Raw genomic sequence first — 20,675 nt, 5'->3', positions numbered from 1 at the left:
TCAATGTACTAGCCTGTTTTTTTTTTATTATACAAAATCCTTCAACATAATCACTTAGTGTTGAGCTATCTTTGTTTGCTCTTTGTCAGTCATCGTTCTCTTTTTCTCTTTGTTGGTTGTCTTTGTTTTTTTTATTGGGTTCACTCTCATGAGAATTCTATCAATAACATCTACTCATATAAAGCATTTTGTATACAAGTTTTGGTTTAATTAGATGGTGGGGTAGATGATGGAAAATGGTGATTTGTTGGTTAAGTTAGATTTGTATTAAATTTTGTTTTATATGGTAGTGGATGAGTAGTGCTTAGCAAAACGAGAAAGCAGACATTCCTTGATGTTAGAAAAATTATACTACATTAATTTTCCAACCATTAATATAGAATATGATAGTATATTGATTCTCTAAAATTCATTGTAGAATATAAAAGTATTTTTTTAATATGAACACCAATTCAATAATTAAAATGAAAATATTTTTTTTATTTTTTATTTTAAGGTCAAAACGATTCCACTCAAAAATCAAAGTAAAAGATTAGCAAACTCTATACACACTTTTCGTTTAATAGGTTTAGAATAATGTACTTGTATCACATAGAACATGAGAAATAGTTAAATGTCAACGTAAGTTTGATTTTTGAAAGCCTCTTTAATATAACTAAATCTTTGCATTGAACATTAATTGAATGATCTTAAATTTATGCTTCACACTTCTTTTAATGCCCTGTTATAGAAACAGATATCGTAGGTAGAAGATTTATTATGAAATTTAAATCTTCTTTCTTCTGTCTAGGCGTTGGTAGGATGTGGATTCTACACAACTCATGATAGAACAACTATAATAGGATTCAATGAAGAAAGGGATTTCGTGCACTTTATTTCCCTACAATAAATGATTTGCTTCATAAATTAAAATCAAACATTGCCTGCATACTTCACACTTCACATTTTCTACAGAATTAATGTTCTCTTCAAATTGCATTCCATCCCAAGTTTTCTTCTATTTCCTTTCACGCAACTGAAAAACCAAAAATCTAGTTTTGTCAGTTAAAGAATCAAGCAAATAAAATGTGTTATATATATACACACACAATTTCAATAATTTAATGATATTTTTTTATATTATTTTAATAATTATGCAGAGTAAATTTTAAATATATTACATATACATGATTTGTTAGATTATTTTCAATATTTACTTTTATTTTTAAAACTATATTATACGTCAAATTGACTTTATTTAAATAAAAATTTATTAAAAAATTGTACATATAGTCAATTCAGTAAAATCTCTTTTTGGTAGAGACCGATTTTTCTTGTGAGAGACAATTGTATACTTATGTATATATATAATTATTAAATAAGTATTCTAACAAAAAAAAAAAACTTTTCCTAAAATATCTTCGGTGTGCACGTTGAATTGAATATAAAGGAAAACCCTATGTTACCCGAACCAATAATCTAACATTTATATTTAACATCTATACGAAATTCTTTTGCACCTGGAAAAACAATTGACCAAGAATTTCACTGGGCAATTTCTTCTTGCACCTCCCTAAGTTTCTTCATGCAGTTCATTGCATTCAATATAAATTAAACTTTATGTACCTACCTCCGTCCTAAAATCATATTATTATTGTCAAACACAAAGGACTTAATAATAATTTAGATTAAACAATTCAAAAATCATTCATTTCGAGTTACACAGTTTAAATGACAATTTTTATTTTTGAATTGTGCGATTTAAAGGTATTTTTAAAGAAAAAAATGATTTTTGGATTTTTAAAATCAAGAAGTCATTTTTGACTTCTAATTACACAGTTCGGGAGTCAAATAATAACTTTCAAATTATACAATTCCAAAAAGAAAAAATCAAATAAAAATTACGTAAAAATATAGGAAGAAAATTGTGGATTTACCGGGTGCAGGAAGAAGTTCCCAGTCCTTCAATAAGATAAGGATCAGCCCGATAGTAACAAGCCCATTAAATAAACAAAATAGCCCAATCCATTAAAGAGTTGTTGTTAGAAACGTAGAAGACCTTTATTCACTATTGTTGATTCAATTAAAGAAAGCACTTAACAAATCACCCACAGTACCGACCGCTCGAGAAAGGGGCATGGCGACTCTTGATTCCGACGTGCCAATGATTCCGGCTGGCGAGCCATCGAGCAGCGCCGGGCCGTCTTCCAAGAAGCCCAAGCGTTTCGAGATCAAGAAATGGAACGCCGTCGCACTCTGGGCTTGGGGTATTTGTTTTCTCCTTAAACCCTAATTTTTCCCTTGATTTTTTCTTATTTTTGGGGATTCACTATTTTTTCTGTATTTTTGGCAGACATCGTTGTCGATAACTGTGCTATCTGCCGGAACCACATCATGGATCTATGTAAGCGTGTTCTTTCAATCGAAAACTGTTTTTCAATTTGAAGCGATTAGTTCCGATTTTGAACTTTTGGTCCCTGATTTCAGGCATCGAGTGCCAAGCCAACCAGGCCAGCGCAACTAGCGAAGAATGCACTGTGGCGTGGGGTATGTTTCTGATTCGCTCTAATTGCTGGTTTTATTTGAAATAGGTCTTGACAATACTTGATATTCGTCTGTTGTTTTACCTTAGGGTTGAGGAAGGTAGATATAATTGTAGGAGTATTATAATTTAAATTTAAAATTAAAACTGTTCCGGTTGCGGTACCCCCAATGGTCCTATATTACGTGGTTTAGGCACCAAAGGAACATTGCCGGCGCCGTATGTAGACGAAAACTCTCCTAACCCTTGACTCGAGGTTTGTTCTGTGCCGCCGTATATAGACGAAAACTCTTCTAATCCTCGACTTGAGGATTGTTCTGTACACCAATAGTCCCAGCTTAGGAGTCGAGGTCTAGGTCAGATTAAATACATCCTCTTCCTTCAACACTTCGAGATACTTAAGGACAAAACTGTGACATAACTTAGGCTCCAAGCTCACAGTACTTCAGATGTGGTGATTGATGTTAATGATGTTATCTCGTTTGAGGTCGGAACAAAAATAATAAAACATTCTTTAGTTGGAGTTCTTCAATATCTATTGCAAGTAAATATGTTGGAATTTTGTTTTTACATAAAGAGAGGGTAAGTTGTTGCTGCTGTCATGTTCAAAGTGGGCGTATTATCATTAATGTATGGCAAATTAAATCATTAATATATAATTTGACTGAAGAATCAAAACCTTTATCTCAAAGCAAGGTTGTTATTGGGGCCCTAGATCTTGAGGGAGGAGACAACAGGTGTTTTTTGTTCTAGGAGGGTGGATGCAAGCTAGTTTTAAGTTAATGTTTCTATATTTGATTGTTTAACGTCATAATTGAGACTATATTTTGACCTTTATTATATCCCCCCACTTTATGTGTTATTATATCCTCCCCGTTTTATGTTTTTCTTCATCTGTTAAACTGAAGCAAATTCAGTATACTACTGTACTACGATTATTAAATTTAGTGTTTTCTTTCAATTTGATTGCTGAATCTTGTGGCGCTTCCTCTTCCTCGTTTTGCTATGGCTATTAAGGGTGTACTAGATTATAAGCAAAATTAAGCCATTAAAGATATGCTTATTCATAAGCAAAATGAAGCAGAGTCTGCTTTGGAAACATGAAAATATTGTTTCCATCATATTTGTCCTAGCAGCTTATGATGTGAATAGGAAATAACCTTTTTTATTGCAAGAACAATAATATTCTTATTGCATAGCCCAAAAGTTCAACTGTAAACATCTAACCCATGGGATATGTTGCTCTGCACTTTACAACTAATGAAGATACTAGCAGTTATTGCCAAGCACATCATATATTGTATTTTGGTTATATTTAAGGTTTCTGTACCTTATATTTTCTTAGGAGTATAGAGATCATGGATTATTTTATACTCTCAGTACGAGTCTATGAGACAATCACCATGTCATGAGTAAAAATGTTGTGCCAGTTCAGTTTAGTTGAGACTTCAAAGAATATTATGTAGTCTTCTGTGGTTGTTAGTATTTTTCTTAGTTTGATTGAATTACTCAAACTGCTACTTTATTCAGGGGTTTGTAACCATGCTTTTCACTTCCACTGCATTAGTCGATGGCTCAAGACCCGTCAAGTTTGTCCTCTAGGTATTTGTAACAATATGCTTTTCCTTTGGTACCTTATGGATTAAGAAGTGCTTTTCTAACTTGTGTTTCTGTGCCTTTACAGATAACAGTGAGTGGGAGTTTCAGAAATACGGCCACTAGAACTCCAACGCTGTTGAGATCTCCTTGGACATTTGTACTGTCTATCCTTTATTTTTAATATTTACAACTCTGTCTCTTATTTTCTTTCGCTTGTCTACTGAATTTGTTATGTTCAAGGAATCAGTTTGCCAGATGGAGTTTAATATACACAGATGGTATATGTAAAGTTTATTTTAATGTTTTGATTTATCTATTTCATCAGCTTCCTATCAGCTTTTTCCACTAGTGGTGTTTATGTATGAGTTGGTTAATTTTTCTTGATAATGGTCTCTTTTTTCTTCTCAATCTCATTTGAGCATATTGTTATCATTACATTTCAATACACATTTCCTCATTGGGTGGACTGCTTCCTCATTTGGCTGTTTCTTCCTACACTCCATCAAATTTCTCCATGTATCTCATTATTTGAGTTTATTTTCTGAAACACATTAAATCAATTTCAGAAAAAAAAATTCCGGAAATTATGATGGGATGCAGGAAGAAAATTGAGAGGGTGCAGGAAGCAATAGCCTAGCCTGCATTATTAATGCACTACGAGGCTCAGTATCTAAGGTGTGCGTTTTCACTTATATCATGCAATGCTACCTCTCTGTCATTGATAAGAAAAAAAAAATGTTGTATACTTGTGGTCTAGTGTAGTACCAAATTGTTTAATTTTGTAAACAGTATATATTAATAAAGAACCAATGAAAAAGTAGAAAAATAAATTATAAGAACACGCAGGAGCATAATTTGGACTGAAAAATTATTTGGCACGGGTCCATGTCTTTTGATTTTAAAAGTAAACTTATATACAGAACTAAACCGATCATAATGTCTGCCTTTCTCGGGCCGTGACCCTCTAATCTGAGGCTAAAATTTCCCCAGAGAATTGTGCATTATAAAATAAATCTAATGATTAGGTAGTGTGATTTGTTTATTTTAAAATACTGATATAAGAACCAATTTTTAATGATGTTACTTTAAATATGAAATAGTTGTCAAAAGTGATTACTCTTTCCGTGTTTAGGGATGTTAATTTAGTTTATGGGCTAGTTTGACTTAAATATAAGTGTATTACAGTATTTTACTTTAAAATTTTAGTTTATTGATTTTTTTATTTTGTAATATTTTTTATTATTTTCAACTTTTTTCTTTATTTTAGAGAGATAAGTAATTATTAATTAGTGGATTAATTTTTGAATTGTAAAAAAAATTAGTACAAAAGAATATGAAATATCTATACGAAATTAGAAAATTTTATACTTGATATTCTAAAGAAAATATTGTCGTACATGGCCACATAATTAGTCGCAGTTTCAAAGTACAGCTATACAGTTGGACACCGATTACACATTGCGAATCTTCGAATCTCGTAGTATATTATAGCTACCAGATTTGTTAGGTCCCTTGTCCATGTAATAAATATATTATGGGCCACAATAAATAATTATAATTGATTTTCACCAAAAAAATATAATTGTAAATTTTAGAGGAATAAAAAATAAAACAAAGACTTATATGGGGTACAATCAAAAACATTTATTTTACAAAGACTAGATAAAATATTTACGCATTTCAGCCGTTATTATATAACTAAATATAGCTTATAGTTGCTTGACCAAATTTTAGCTAATTTTGTGCATAAATAAGCAACTTTTAAGTTCGACCTAAAAGAGAAAAGCAAAAGAAATGCCTTCCAAAACTCGGATAAAATTGCGTTTCGAAGTCTCACGCATCGATTTTCAATTGTAGTTGATATGATATGAATTTTTTTTATCTGCGTTAAATACAAATCTCTATGGAATCATTTGTCTTATCCTACATATTTAAAAGTACAAATTTTCTTAGATTAATGGTTGTTACCAATGTTATGCTAATCCAGTTAACACTTTGTATTATTTATGTGATATAAAAGAAATCAAACTATGCTCATGACCGAATCTAAAACTAAAGATTTAGTACCCATACATTGCATGATCTAGTGTTCTTTGAACCTATTGATTAAAACTTACAGTTCGATAAGCATCAACCCATAAGAATTTGGGTAGAGAATCATACCAAGAAAAAGTGCAACTAATATCAGTAATACTTTATGTTTGTGCTTAATGAGTTCATCTTGTTATGGTGTAAAATAATAAAAGATGAAAAAGACAAAACTATGTACCTTCACCATCATGTTATTTTGGTTTATAGCTGGAATATATTAAGGTCTATTGTTTTTAACAAGGCATTAACTGTGAAACTCAAATTTGAATTAAAAATAATGTTAGAGATAAGGAGGGTATATAAATTTTTCAATACCATAACCATAATTTTAAACATTTGCAGATGATAGGCAATAGAAAAATAACATATTGGAAAAAAAATTAAACTTAATTCAACTTATTAAACGGGTTCTAAACACTTTATTTATATACTCTATTTCAATGGTATAGATAATTCGTTAGAAATCTATACATGAGTTTATCGATTTTATTTTTCTTATATACTATTCAACTATCTATTTAAACTCAATGCAAAACTTTTAGCTTAAACTTGAATTTCTAATTGTTTTTCTTACATTCTAATACTGTGATTGCAATTTTTCATTGAGATAGATTTGGAAGATTAATCACTTCTGCGAATAAGTTGTCGTTTAATATTTTTGGGTATTGTTTTTCTTATATACCATTCAATCTTTTCATTTCTAGTTAATATAAGATTTCCATTTCAGACTTAGATTTCTAAGAGTTTACTCCACAAATATGAGTTGAGTTTTATCACTAGTTTCTACCACAATAGGACATATACTTGTCCCATCTCTTTATCTCAACATACTTTCATTAACCCTAATTATGGTTGGGTCAATACCGTAACATGACATACTTGTCTCTGTCTAAACTGAACATCAAGACAAACTCTCAACTATAATACTACTATTGTAATTTTTTATTTGATAGATTAGAGAAGATTAATCACTTTGAGTTACCCATATAAAAGACCTAACACTACATCCAACATAAAACCTTACGACTTAATGTGAGACTTTCATCTCATGCTTGGATTCCTTACCATCTACCTAACAAATGCGAGTTGGGTTTTATCATTGGTTTCTACTACAATAGAATATATTTGTCCTACCCATTTATTTCAACACACTTTCTTTGAACCTTACCACAATTGGGTCTTACTATAACGAGACATTTGTCTTCACCTAAGTTATGTACCAGCACAAACCATTAACTTTAATATTAGACTTCAAGGACAGATGTTAGAAGGGGCAGGCGGGGGCCACGGCCCCCCATCCCCCAAATATTTTGATTTTTTTTACATTATTTACATTTAAATTTTTTTAAATTATATAAATTTTAAATTTTTTTTAAATGGTATATATCTTTTTAAATTAAATAATATTATATTAAAAATTAATGAAAATTAAATTATGTATATTTTTATTTATTTTATAAAGTATAATAATAAATAATAAAACATAAAATCAAATATATAAAAAAAATTATTAAGATATTTTTTTATTTTTTCTTCCATTGTCTTTTGAGTTTCTCATATGTTGTATTCATTTCTTATGCTTTTTTTGTTACTAAAAAAAAGTTAGACAAAAACTCATCATTTTTGTCCTAATTTTTTCATATTTTCTCTTCCATTCTTAAATAAATAAAAAATGTAACTTTCTCTTGTCTCATTTGATAGTGAAATATTTGTTTAACATTTAGCACTATTTTTTATCTCATGACCTTTTTGTATATTTATTTTTTATTAATATAGAAGAAGAAGCAATGTACTATGTGATTTTTCATAGTCGATTTTTAATTATAACTTGATTATCATAGTTTTTTTAGTAATTATGTCTCTCAAATTTTGATTAGATTATGATAAATTATTTTTTAATCTTAAAATTCTTTTTTAAATAGGTATATTAATGAAAAACAAAAGAATAAATTTATTTTTTAAAATTGATAAATAAACTAGTGAAGATGAAAACATGATAATATGGTTGCTCATCGCATAGTAATGAGATGAAAGCTTGTGAAGACTTTTTGAATCAAATGCACAATAATAAAATGGAAGATAAATATTTTGCAGATAATATGGTTATTTACATCAAAAAATGAAAATTTTAATTATGATTCAAGAGCTCAAAAATATGAAAAAACGATAAACATTCCTTTTAATATGTGTAATTTCTTTGATAGTTATAGATATATATTATGTATTCATTTTTATTGAATTAGTCATAGTAATATTAAATATATAAATTTTAAGTATATTATTTTCGCTCCCCCAAAAATTTTGGTGAAGATCCACCTCAACTTGGAATTTTTTTATTATAGTAGATTGGGATGATTGACCACATTTAAGGTATGTGTTACCATATAAGAGATTTGATACCACATCCAACATAAAACATTAAGACTTAATGTTTGTCGGTCTTATTTTCTTATATACCACTCAACTTTTTTATTTCTACTCAATGAGACTTTGAACTCATGCTTCGATTCTTAATCTTTTCTCTCACAAGTGTGAATTGGGTTTTATCATTGATTTTTACCATAATGGGACAAGTCCCACTCATTTATTTTAGTGCACTTCTATTTGTCTAAAATGCGGTTTGGTCTTATTACATGAAATATATTTGTCTAAGGCACAAATATCGTTGACTCTAATACTACTGTTAGAATTTTTTTTATTGGGTTACATTAGAGAGATTTACCACCAGTGATGTATGAATTACCTATATAAGAAACTTAACACCACTTTCAACATAAAACATCAAGGTTTCATGTTTGTAGGTCTTATTTTTCTTATATACAACTCAACTTTTTCATTTCTATTCAAAGTAAAATGTTTAACTCATACTTAAATTCTTAACGTAACGTGGATCCACAAAAATAAATTCAAAAGTACTTAAAAATAATTAGTATAAATAAAATTCAGTTTCTTTTAAATTGGAAGAGAAGATAAATCATTGATGTTCATTGTTATATATTAATTACCAATAAAACCAACCGACATTGTGAATTACCAAGGTATTAATCCACATAGTCATTCACAAACTAAGACAAATATTTGTTTTTAATACTATTAATGTGTTTTTTTTCTTTTTAAGATGATTCACAAGGAAACCAAAACACTATAGTTAAATTAACATAAAAAACTTGACACCAATTCAAGTACCATACCTTAAATTAATATATCTTTTTCTTCACGTAATACTCAATTTATTCATTTATACTCACTGTACAACTTAGATTCACTCTTACTTATAAATAGTTACCATATGTATATTTTGTATTCATTTTCTTCTTTGACTTTTTCACCCTTACTTTTTTTTCATTACATCATTTATCACACTAATTTATTTTCCCCTTTCTATTTTATTATTACGTTTCAACGAATGTAGGAGCATAAGCGTGCCCATAGCACTCCTGAGGAGAAAAATGGAAAACAAAACACCATGTTTCCGAACAGCAAAGGTCAACTGTTTCTCTATCTACAATTTGTTTTCTTTCTATCTTTCTATGTTTGGTTTTCGGTTAGAGTTTCAACTGTTACTTTAACTTCCTAAACACCCTCTGTCCCACCTCAAGAATCTACGGTATGCATGTCTTCTCTTTTTCTCCATTCTTCACTCTAACTTTCGGTTATGAATTCCTATACCAAACTTCTCTCGACCTCTCACCAAACCTTATTATTAAAAATATTCACTTGCATTAGGAAAATAGCAAATTAATATTAGATTTAGGGTAGGGGAATCTCACATATTAAGTCGGTTAAATTCCTCATTTTTTTTTTTATATTCATCACTAATTATATATTCAGATATAGTTATAATAAGAATGCATTTATAACAAATCTACTTTTTCATGTTTATTTTATATTACACTATAATATAAAATAATTTCACATTTCCTATGCTTTAATTGAAGTGAACATTTAATGAAAAGAGAAAAACAAAATAAAGAAAATATGAAAGGGAGTGTATTATAATTGTTATATTCTACTCATAATTGTTGTTATTATATGTTTTTATATAATCATTACTATTGTTATTATTGTTATTGTGGTTGTCTATATAGTATATATGGTGGTGTTGTTAGAGTTTGACTAATGGATCATTCTGTGAATTGTTCATCAAGGGGCATAGTTGGTGGGAGCAAGAAACCAATCGGTTCTGATGGAGAAAGTGGATGGACATCTTACTTGGAAGACTTCTCAAAAGGAATAGAACCCAGTTATTGTTCCAGTTTGGATGGTTCATCTTTGCTCTCAGATGCTGCTTCTTCTGCTGCATGGAAATTTTCTCACCATCATCATCATCTTCTCTCTTCTCCCTCTTTCAAGGGTAGCAACACCACTGCCCCTAATCCACCCAAAAAATTGACCTTCAAGAAAGCCAGAGCCAAACAGATATCACAAGATGACCCTTTGGAAGACACTGCTAGCTCTCCTGTCAATAGCCCCAAGGTATGCTTTTTATCATCTCAGTTTTATCATTTCATTACATGATTGGTTTGATAGATTTAGAAAAAGGATGGAAGAAGTTTTTTCTTCTAGTGTTACTCTTGACTCGAGACAGTTGAACTCACAACTTCTTCCATCCTTCGTTCCAAACCCTTCAAACCAACTTTCAAATATTAGTGGAGAGTTGAATTCACGACCTCTTCCATCCTCCTTATAACTTTATTACTAAACCATCTTATAACTCTCGAGGGTTAAAAAGATTATAAATTCAACTCTTCCACTAACAACTAACATTTACCGACAGAAATAAAAATAGATGAGTTTTATCATTTGATTTTTATTTTTGTTTCTTTTTCTCAGTTCACCAATGATATATATGCTAAGTCTTTTCCTTTTCTTGTAACATCTTTATTAATTACTATCTGCAGGTGAGAGACTTGAATCCAGGTGAAATGAGTTCTAGGAAGGATGATGATCAACTGGTAAACCTGGATTAATATATACATAAATTATTGCTTTTCATGATGATTTGAGGAGAAGAAATGAGTTTTTTTTTTGCTGACAAAATGTATGTATGTATGGTTTGATGATGATGATGATGATGATTGTGTAGGGTAAGGGGTTCACATCATCAGAGCATTATTCAGATTTGAAGAGAGATGATGAATTAAAGTTTAATGGAAAAAATGTTGATTGCACAGAGTTGAAGAAAAGGGGGTTATGCTTGGTTCCTTTGTCTTTGTTGGTTAATTATTTGGGGTGACTGATACTTTTCTCTATATACCTTCTTTCTCTCTCTATCTGTCCCTCTTTGTCTCCTTTTCTTTCTGTTCTTCTATGTGCCTCAACTTCTTCAATTGTATATTAAACACCTTCATCACTCACTGTCATGTATAATCTGTATATTCATTAATCATATATCATTAGGAGTTTCATATATTTTTGTTCTTCAAGGAAAGCTTAATTAACTGTATAGTGTTTCAGTTTTCTGATGATTCATAAATAACTCAGTATTTGTGACATAATTAAGATCTGTTAATTACAGTGAAACTTGAATTAGCAAAGCAAATGTGGATTTTGATAAATAATATTCATGGTTATTTCTAATGAGTACAGGTAGAAAAAACAAAAACAAAAACAAAACAGAGAATAGATATATAATTAACAGTTGAATGAATCAGGTGTAAGTTGGTCAATATTAAACTTCAAATTATATGAATCGTAATAATTACCAAAAATAGTAAGATGACACTTACAGAGAAATTTGATTGTATGACGTGAGTTTTTGATCTTTGTTATAATATATTTTTGGTGGGTTTTTAGATTTAGGTAATATTATGATAATTTTCCGTGTTTAATTCAATTTTCATAAAATTGGCTTATAAAGTAAAAAGAAGGCTTATTTATGTACTGTGAGCATTGATTTTTTTTTTTCCAACAACTACAGTAATTATGGATGATGACAAAATAAGTTACTTTTCATTTGTATGAGAAATATTTTCCTCAATGGTATCAAATTTGTTTAATATTTTGTTTATTATACTATTGATAAGAAAAAATTGCTTTGTGCAGATATTCGTGTGAACACCTGTTTGAATTTTCGTTAATTATCGTTGAAATGAAATTTTGTGTGCCGTGACTTACACACAAGTCATGATGTGTGGTTTTTGAGAATCCTATTAAACTTGAAAGCAGCGTGAGATAAATATTAAAGAAGAAAAAATGATGAGAGACAAAAGGGAAAAATTAAAGAGGATGAGATAAATATTTTAATAGGAAAAAAAAAAGAAAGAACGTGCAAGTCGTTGGATTCCTGTTGCGTGTCATACCATACTCAGTATAAAAGAATATTTTTATTTTTGGGTGATACTTTTGTGTATGTCATTGTACATATCATTGCATTATGTACCAAAAACTATATAAAATTGCATTTTAAGAAAAGTATTTCGCTTATGTTATTATTATTCTTATGTGTGTATGGTGCATTATTTATCAGGTATTGCTAACAAGTGTTCATTACTCTAAGAGCACTTAATACATAATTAACTATGATATTAAATAAAAATTGATCTATTAATTATTAATGTAATTTTATTTAAAGGACAAAAATGTTTGTATATTTAATATTTTATTTAATATTTAATAATAAAAATTAAAAATAATAAAATAATTATATCTTAATTTTGTTAAAAGTTAAATATAATAAAACATAAAAAAGTTTAAATTAACAAAAAAAATCAGTAAAAAAATAATGTTAAACATTTAAAAGAATTACAAAAAAAAAAAACAACTAAAGTAAAGATATTTGTTTTGCTTTTTAATAAAGATCTTAAGAATTTCAAAGTTGGATCAAAAAGTTATTGTTTACAAATTTAGAAGGATATTTTGGTCTTTATAAAATCTACTATATATATTTATACTATGTTAATTAGGAGAATGCTAACTAGTGCCCTAATGGCAATGATTAAGGATAATTAATTTACATTGGTTTTTTATTTTTATATTGAAAGTTGAAATAATTAAATACATTAATTAAGATAGTATAAATGCATATAACAAATTTTATAAAGACAAAAATACCCTTTTAAATTTTTAGATAATAATGTACTGATGCAGAAGAATGATTTTAGAATTTTTAAAATTTCTACTAAAAAGAAAAAAAAATATCTCTGGTGACACTTCAAAAGTCTCTCAAAATGAAAGTTTCAAATGTGAAGACGGTAAATCTTTAAAAGGTATGTCTTTAAATTTTGAAAATAAAATCTTCGATAATGAAATTATTACATTTTTTTGTGGAAAAAAATTGTTTTTCTACTACTCCTTCAAATTGTTTTTCCTTTTTTGTTGGAAAAGATTATCGAGAAATCAAAAAAAAAAATTTGATGAAGTCTCAAATTAATACTTAGTTGTTTTTTTATAAATTTTGTAGATATTTAACACTATTTGTTTTGCTGGTTGCTCGGTTAACTCAAACTTTCTTGTGTTTTATTATATTTAATTTTTAATAATATTAAAACATAGTTATTTTATTATTTAATTATTTTTAACTTTTATTGGTGAATATTAAATAAAATATGAAACACACTTATATAACACATATGGAGCCTTTTTGTCTTTTAAATAAAATAAAATTACATTAATTATGATTAGATCAGATTTTTAATTTAATATTATACTTACTTATATATTTTTTATAGGATTCAATGCATATTAATTACTTTAATGAATTTTTTAACAAAATTCTTTTAATTAATATGTTTAATTATTTCTACTTTTAATATAAAAATAATAAAATCAATAGATATTAGTTATTCCTTACTCGATGTCCTTATTCTCATAATTATTATCAAAAAAAAGGAAACTAACAAAAGTGATCACAAATATTGAAAAGTTAGATTGCTCTCATCAAAATAAGGAGGATATCTTTTAAATTTGCGTGACAGTATAAGTATGTGGGTATAATTATTACATTTTTATTTAAAACATTCTTCTTTTAGGAACGAATTTAGGTACTTGTTACAACATTTAATAGCTCTTTATGATACAATTTTATCAATTTAATTGTTTCTCGAAAAAAAAACTTCAATTAAATTTTTAAATTTAAAATTAATATATTTTTGTTAAGAATGTAAAGGTGAGTTTGGTCTTTGTATTGAATAAAAAATATATATGTAATTTATCAAGAAGAAGACTCACATAGTCATTGTCTTAAAGTCTTAGATTAAAAAGATTAAAAAGTGTCTTAGATTAAAAAATGTCTTGATAAAAATTTAAATTAAAGAGTGTCTTGAACTCTTATATTAATTATCACAAAAATCGATTCAATGATTTTATTTTCAAAAAAATCACATAACTTTGCTCAATTTTTAATTAACTTATATATATATATATATATATATATATATATATATATATATATATATATATATATATTTTGAAAATTGAAGTTACCATTCAACACATGAAAATTAAGAGAAGTTAATTTTTTTTAGAAAAAAATTACTAAATTCGTCCCTGAATTATCACATGGTTTATTGATATTGAATCTTCCTAGAATATCCCTCAAAAGATCTCAATAGTAGTATCAGAATTTATGTTTAGTTTTAATGGTCAACTCGAACAAGTAAAACATTTTTTATATAATAAGTCAGAATACAGGTTAGAGTCATCAAAGAGATACTCATGGTTGGCAACATTGTATCTTTAGGGATCTATTTTTTGAAAAAGAAATATGATATGTTTTTATGTTTAAAAAGTGGGAAAAAAATCTTGAAATAAAGACAAATTTAATGGTGAATTGTATCAAGAACACAAAAAAAAAAGATTTAGTAGAGCAAAACCCTTAAGAAGAGAGCTAGGAGTAGGAGGATCTAGTCAAACCTGCCTATGGTGTTTGTCTCATACTCTAATATCAAAGATAGGCTAAGTATATACTTCTTTATTATATATTATCCGTCTTGTTCATTCTTCCTCAACATAAAATTCAAACTCAACATTGTAATCCAACATATTTGGTTGTTAACACTACAAGAAAATTTACAACTATTATCGGTTAAAAACCCACTCTATCAAGTAAAAATCGAATTTAATTAGTTAATAATGTTGGATTTGTACACATGCATTAAACTATAAAATCATATGCTTTAATGTATTACCGAGTCTAAATAATGTCAAATAAACTGACACTAAATCATCACCAATTTTTAAATAATTTTTTTAAGGCTTAAATACCTTTTTCGTCTTTATTTTCGTAGTGTTTGTTGTGGATGGTCCTCATTTTGACAGAATGTTTAAAATGGTCCTCATTCTTACCGAATGTTTAAAATGGTCCTCATTTTTGCAATTCGTATTTTATTTGGTTTTTTTCTGTGATACCGTTTAAATCAGTAACTAATCACCTGTACAGTACACCTAACACACCCAATGCAACGTAATACAAACAGTGTCATCTGTACAGTACTCCGTTACTGATTTAAATAGTGTCACAAAAAAGATCAAATAAAACACGAATTACGAAAATAAGGACTATTTTAAACATTCGATCAAAATGAGCATCATTTTAAACATTCAGTCAAAATGAAGATCATCTGCAATAAACACTACGAAAATGATGACGAAAAAGGTATTTAAACTTTTTTTAATTAAGACAATTCAGTATCGATTAAACTGACATTAACGCACTTTTTTATGTTAAACTTTATTTAAATTAATATTAGCTAAGTTAGTGCAAAATAAAATTTATTTTTAATATTAATTTAATTTATATCGATGTGACTTACATAATGAGGGTGATTTCAAATAATGTTTTTTCATACAACAGAGTGAAAAATGAGATGGGGTAAACGAAGAGTGTAAGTGTAGAAGATGAAATAGTGGATAAAAGAGATGATTGTGGAAGAAGATGAAATAGTGGTTAAAAGATATATAAGAGTATGGAAGAAAGTGATAAGTGTTAATAAAGGAGATGAATGTGATAAATAGATAAAAGTACGAGGATATTTACATAGAAAAGAGAGATGAAAATTATGAGTGAGGAAAATCGTTATCTTTAAATTTGGACATTTGAATTAATAATAACATATCTATATTCATAAAGATGTACATATTCATAAATTATTTATTAAAGATATTTTATTAATGTCAATTTAATCAACGATAACTTAAATAAATAAAATTAGTGTTGATCTGGTCGACAATGACTTAAATAAATACAAAATTCAATTATTCTTTGGTCCTTGTTTTTGTTAAAAAATGTTACGTCAGTCTTTTAATTTTTTTTTTGTCTCAATATGGTTCAGACTTTTTTAAATTGATTCAATTTGGTCCTGACTTTTTTAAAAGTGATTCAATTTGGTCATTTCCATGAATACTGGTCAAAGTGTGTTTAAAATTGGTATCACATGTAAATTTGTGGGGTTTTTTCATTTTATTTATTTTTTTAATTGTTTTTATTTTTTATTTTTTTTTCGTGTATCACTTTACAGTTGTGTCATGTGACATTATAATAACACTGTGATGTGACAGTGTCACGTGAGCAAATTGTCAATTTAGTCTTTATAATCGTCTTTTATATTCAATTTAGTCCCAAGTTTTTTAAAAATGAAACAATGTTGTCCATATTTAAATTGAGACAAAATTTAATTTTTATATAAATTTTATGTTGATATTTTTATTAAAATTAAAATTTTTATTAAATATTTCTAAAAATAATTTTAAATTAACTTTAAAATATATACCAAATTAAAAGTAAGAAATAATTTTTGAAAGGGACAATATTTATAAAAAAATTTAAATTAAATATTTTATTTAGGACAAGTCTCATGATGAATTTATATATATATATATATATATATATATATATTACGAATTTTAAAAAATTATATTATTCAACTTATTAATTTTAATTTGTTCATGTCTTTTTTTTTTCACAATTTGTCTTCGATTTCATATTAGATTTAATAATCACATTTAAATTCGTTAAGTAACATGATTTTAAATATATTTATATAAATTTTAAAATTAGTTTAAAAATGTTTCAGAATATTTAATAAAAATGTTAGTATAAGATTTATAAAAAAATAAGTTTTGTCTCAATTTCAAGAGGAACAATATTGCTTCATTTTTTACAAAAATTGAAACTAAATTGAATCTAAAAAATAAATATGGGAACCAAATTGAGACTATGTCCACTTACAATGTCACACTACATTGACCTTGCCACATTATATAATTGTGAAGTGACACGTGAAAAAAAATTTAAAAGAATCACAAAAATTGACACATGATACTAACTTTAATACCGTTTGTACAGTACTAACGAAAATGACCAAATTGAAACACTTTTAAAAAAATTCAAGACTAAATTAAATCAATTTAAAAAAAATAATAACTAAATTGAGGAAAAAAAAAGAGTGAAAGACTCACTTGAGACTTTTCAACAAAAACAATGACCAAAAAATAATTAAACCTAAATATAAATACTAAAAATAAATAAAATTAACATCAATTGAGTTTATGCCAACTTTATCTAATTTTAATATTTATTTCGGTTAGTTAATGACATCTTAATTAACAATAATAATATGACACTAACATAAACACTTTTACTTGTTAAAAAATATTAATACTGACTGGCGTCCACTTAGAATTTGTTAAGTTCATTCTATTAGTGTTTAATATTAAACCTTATGAAACACGCAAATATTTTTACTTATTAAAATGTTAGTTTCAACTTTAAAATTGGTTAAACTAACTCTATTTCGTAACAAATGTTAGTTTAACTGACGTATACATTTGAGATTTGGTTTAATGATTTATTTTGAGTAATGTAAACTATGAATTGTTGACAATGATTTTGATAATAAAATTGAATTACGTACATGTACATGTGGTTAAGGATTATGTTGGATTATGTATGCTCTTAAGTATGTGGAATGTATTGGTTAGAGTTGATTTCTTTTAATATTGATTTGATAGATGAGATATATTTGAAGATAATGTCATATTCTTTAATAGGTTCATTATTTTGGACGTAGTTGAAAGAAAACTAGTGTAGTTAGAATAGTACAGAGGGAAAATGATTTTAAATTAAAAAAAAAAAAAACTTGCTTTAGCTTAACTAGAATCAAACACTTATGTTTGGAGAATTTGTTCATTTCACCCACGCAACCATATGTCGTTGAAGTGAAAAGCTCCATTGCTCGTGAGTGAGGCTATATCAATTATCTATTCTCTTAATTTTTGGTTATTCATGCTAATTTTTTAGTATTGATTTCTGAAGATCAATCTTAGATAATATTGACTTAATCGATATTAATTTATTGTTAATTTTTAAGTTTATTTTTTAACTAAAGTAATTTGGTGTTGACTAATGTATTTTCAATTTAAAATTTATTTACTTTAGTGTCATTTAAATAAAATTTATTTTTAATATTAATTTAATTTATATTGGTTTATCGAGTTCGATGATAATAACTTTAAAAAAATATAAATTTATTGTACGTTGCCTTTATGTAAAAAAAATGTAAATGAAAAAAAAAGTATAATGGATGAAAGAGATCAATATAGATTAAGAAGATGAAGATGAATATGAATAAAAAAGATGAGACGACAAATGTAAATGAAAGAGATGAGGCGAAGAATGTAAATAAAGGAGATGAGAAAAAAATGTGGATGAAATTGTGAGTGGATAAAGGAGATCATTGTAAGAAGATTTATGAATACTAATGAAGAAAATGAGTATGATAAGATTTATATAAAAAGTGAGAGTAAAAAATGTGATAAGGAGATTTATCATCTTTAAATTTAACCATTTAGATTTTAGATTAAAAATTATATAGGATTCATATTCATGGTCATAAACATACATGATTCATAATATATAATTTACCATTAGCTAAGCTAACGCCAATTAACTTAAACAAATATATACTAAAATTAAATAAAATTAGCATTAATTTGATCAACACAAATTTTATTTATTTTAATTACTATTGACTAAACAGACAACAATTTTATTTATTTTTAATATTTATTTTAGTACTCACCATAAATTCACATGAAAAATATTTATTTATTATAAAAGGTCAAAAATAATTTTATAGTTTTTCAAGAAAAATTATCCTTTTTCATCATTTTACAATTTAACTTTATTAAAATCTAATATCAAAGTGACTCATTAATATCAAAACTAATATGAGTATTTATTTATTAAAAAAATTAAATATTATTTTGGTTCCTATTTTTGTCAAGTTTGTTCGATGTGGTTAGGGATGACAAAAATACTCGTGCTCGCGGATATTCGCAGATAAAATCCGTAATGGATAGTTAATACACACGTGTATTTATTACCCGCGGGTAGCGGGTATTTTAATACCCGCTTATAAACGGGTCGGGTACGTGTATCATACTATCCGTACCCGCGGGTACACGTTACCCGTAAAAAAATTAAAATTAAAATTTAATTTATATTTTATTAAGTTAAATTTAATTAAAATTAAAATTAGCAGTATATTTTATTATGTCAAATTTTATTATAATTTAATTTAATTTAATTTAATTTTATATTTTATTTTTATAATTCTATATTAAACAATTTATAAAATTAAATTTTTTTAAATATTTTCAGGTATCGGGTATCCACGGGTACCCACGGGTTTTAAAAATATTCACGGGTATTTTTTAAGCGGATACCCGGCAAGTAAACGAGCGAATAACGGGCGAATTCTTTTTTGGCGGATCGGGTTGCGGGTAGGCACTATCCGTGCCCGACTTGACCCGTTGCAATCCCTAGATGTGGTCCTATCTTCTTTTTGTTTGCGTGTTCAATAAGGTTCAAATTTTCGTCAATTTGGTCCTTTTTACAACGATGTTTGAATCGTTAACAAAATATGAATCGTGTATGTCACATGTTAGTTTGTGATTTTTTTTAAATTTTTTTAAATTTTTCATAATTTGAAAAAATTGTCCACGTGTCATGTCAGCATCATGCCACTTGACAATATTAGTACCATGAGTTAAGTCAATGTCATGTGTCAAGTTAATATTTATGTCACGTGTCACTATCTTATATTTAATTTAGTCCAAATTTTTGTTAATTTTAATTGTATTCAGTCCCAATTTTTTTTTTTCAAAATGGAGCAATTTTGTTCCTCCAAATTGAGACCAAATTGAATTTTTATATAAATATTATACTAACATTTTTAATAAACACATTTTTATTAAACATTACTTTCATTATTTTTAAACTAACTCTAACTATATCACTACTAAAAAAATATACATTTTCTGCCAATTTTCTTTTGAAATTTTTTTCTTAGAAAATACTTATAAATTTTGTTATGAGTAATAATTTGCAATAAATTGCTATCAATTTTTCTACAAAATATTTTGCACAAAATATTTTTTCACAACAAATTTTGTAGAAAATACTTACAAATTTTATAATTTTGTAGGATATAATCTACAAAGAAATTATCTACCAATTAAAATT

General features: G+C 27.0%; 2 protein-coding genes across 2 annotated transcripts; both read left to right on the top strand.

Moving 5' to 3' along the window:
• The first annotated feature begins 2,031 nt into the window (after positions 1–2,031).
• Positions 2,032–4,501, top strand: LOC114168583 (RING-box protein 1a-like). Its single transcript, XM_028053471.1, has 5 exons — positions 2,032–2,246; positions 2,333–2,383; positions 2,467–2,526; positions 4,052–4,123; positions 4,206–4,501. The coding sequence occupies exons 1-5, from the start codon at positions 2,117–2,119 to the stop codon at positions 4,241–4,243; spliced, it is 351 nt and encodes a 116-aa protein (XP_027909272.1). The 5' UTR covers positions 2,032–2,116; the 3' UTR covers positions 4,244–4,501.
• Positions 4,502–10,314: 5,813 nt separating this feature from the next.
• On the top strand, positions 10,315–11,621 carry LOC114169939 (vascular-related unknown protein 1-like). The gene is made up of 3 exons (XM_028055346.1): positions 10,315–10,687; positions 11,113–11,166; positions 11,298–11,621. Exons 1-3 carry the CDS (start codon positions 10,331–10,333, stop codon positions 11,445–11,447), a joined length of 561 nt encoding a protein of 186 aa, XP_027911147.1. The 5' UTR covers positions 10,315–10,330; the 3' UTR covers positions 11,448–11,621.
• The last annotated feature ends 9,054 nt before the right edge of the window (positions 11,622–20,675 follow it).

Source organism: Vigna unguiculata, chromosome 11 (genome assembly GCF_004118075.2).
Source record: "Vigna unguiculata cultivar IT97K-499-35 chromosome 11, ASM411807v1, whole genome shotgun sequence".
Lineage (NCBI taxonomy): Eukaryota > Viridiplantae > Streptophyta > Magnoliopsida > Fabales > Fabaceae > Vigna > Vigna unguiculata.
This window is presented reverse-complemented; position numbering and strand designations above follow the sequence as displayed.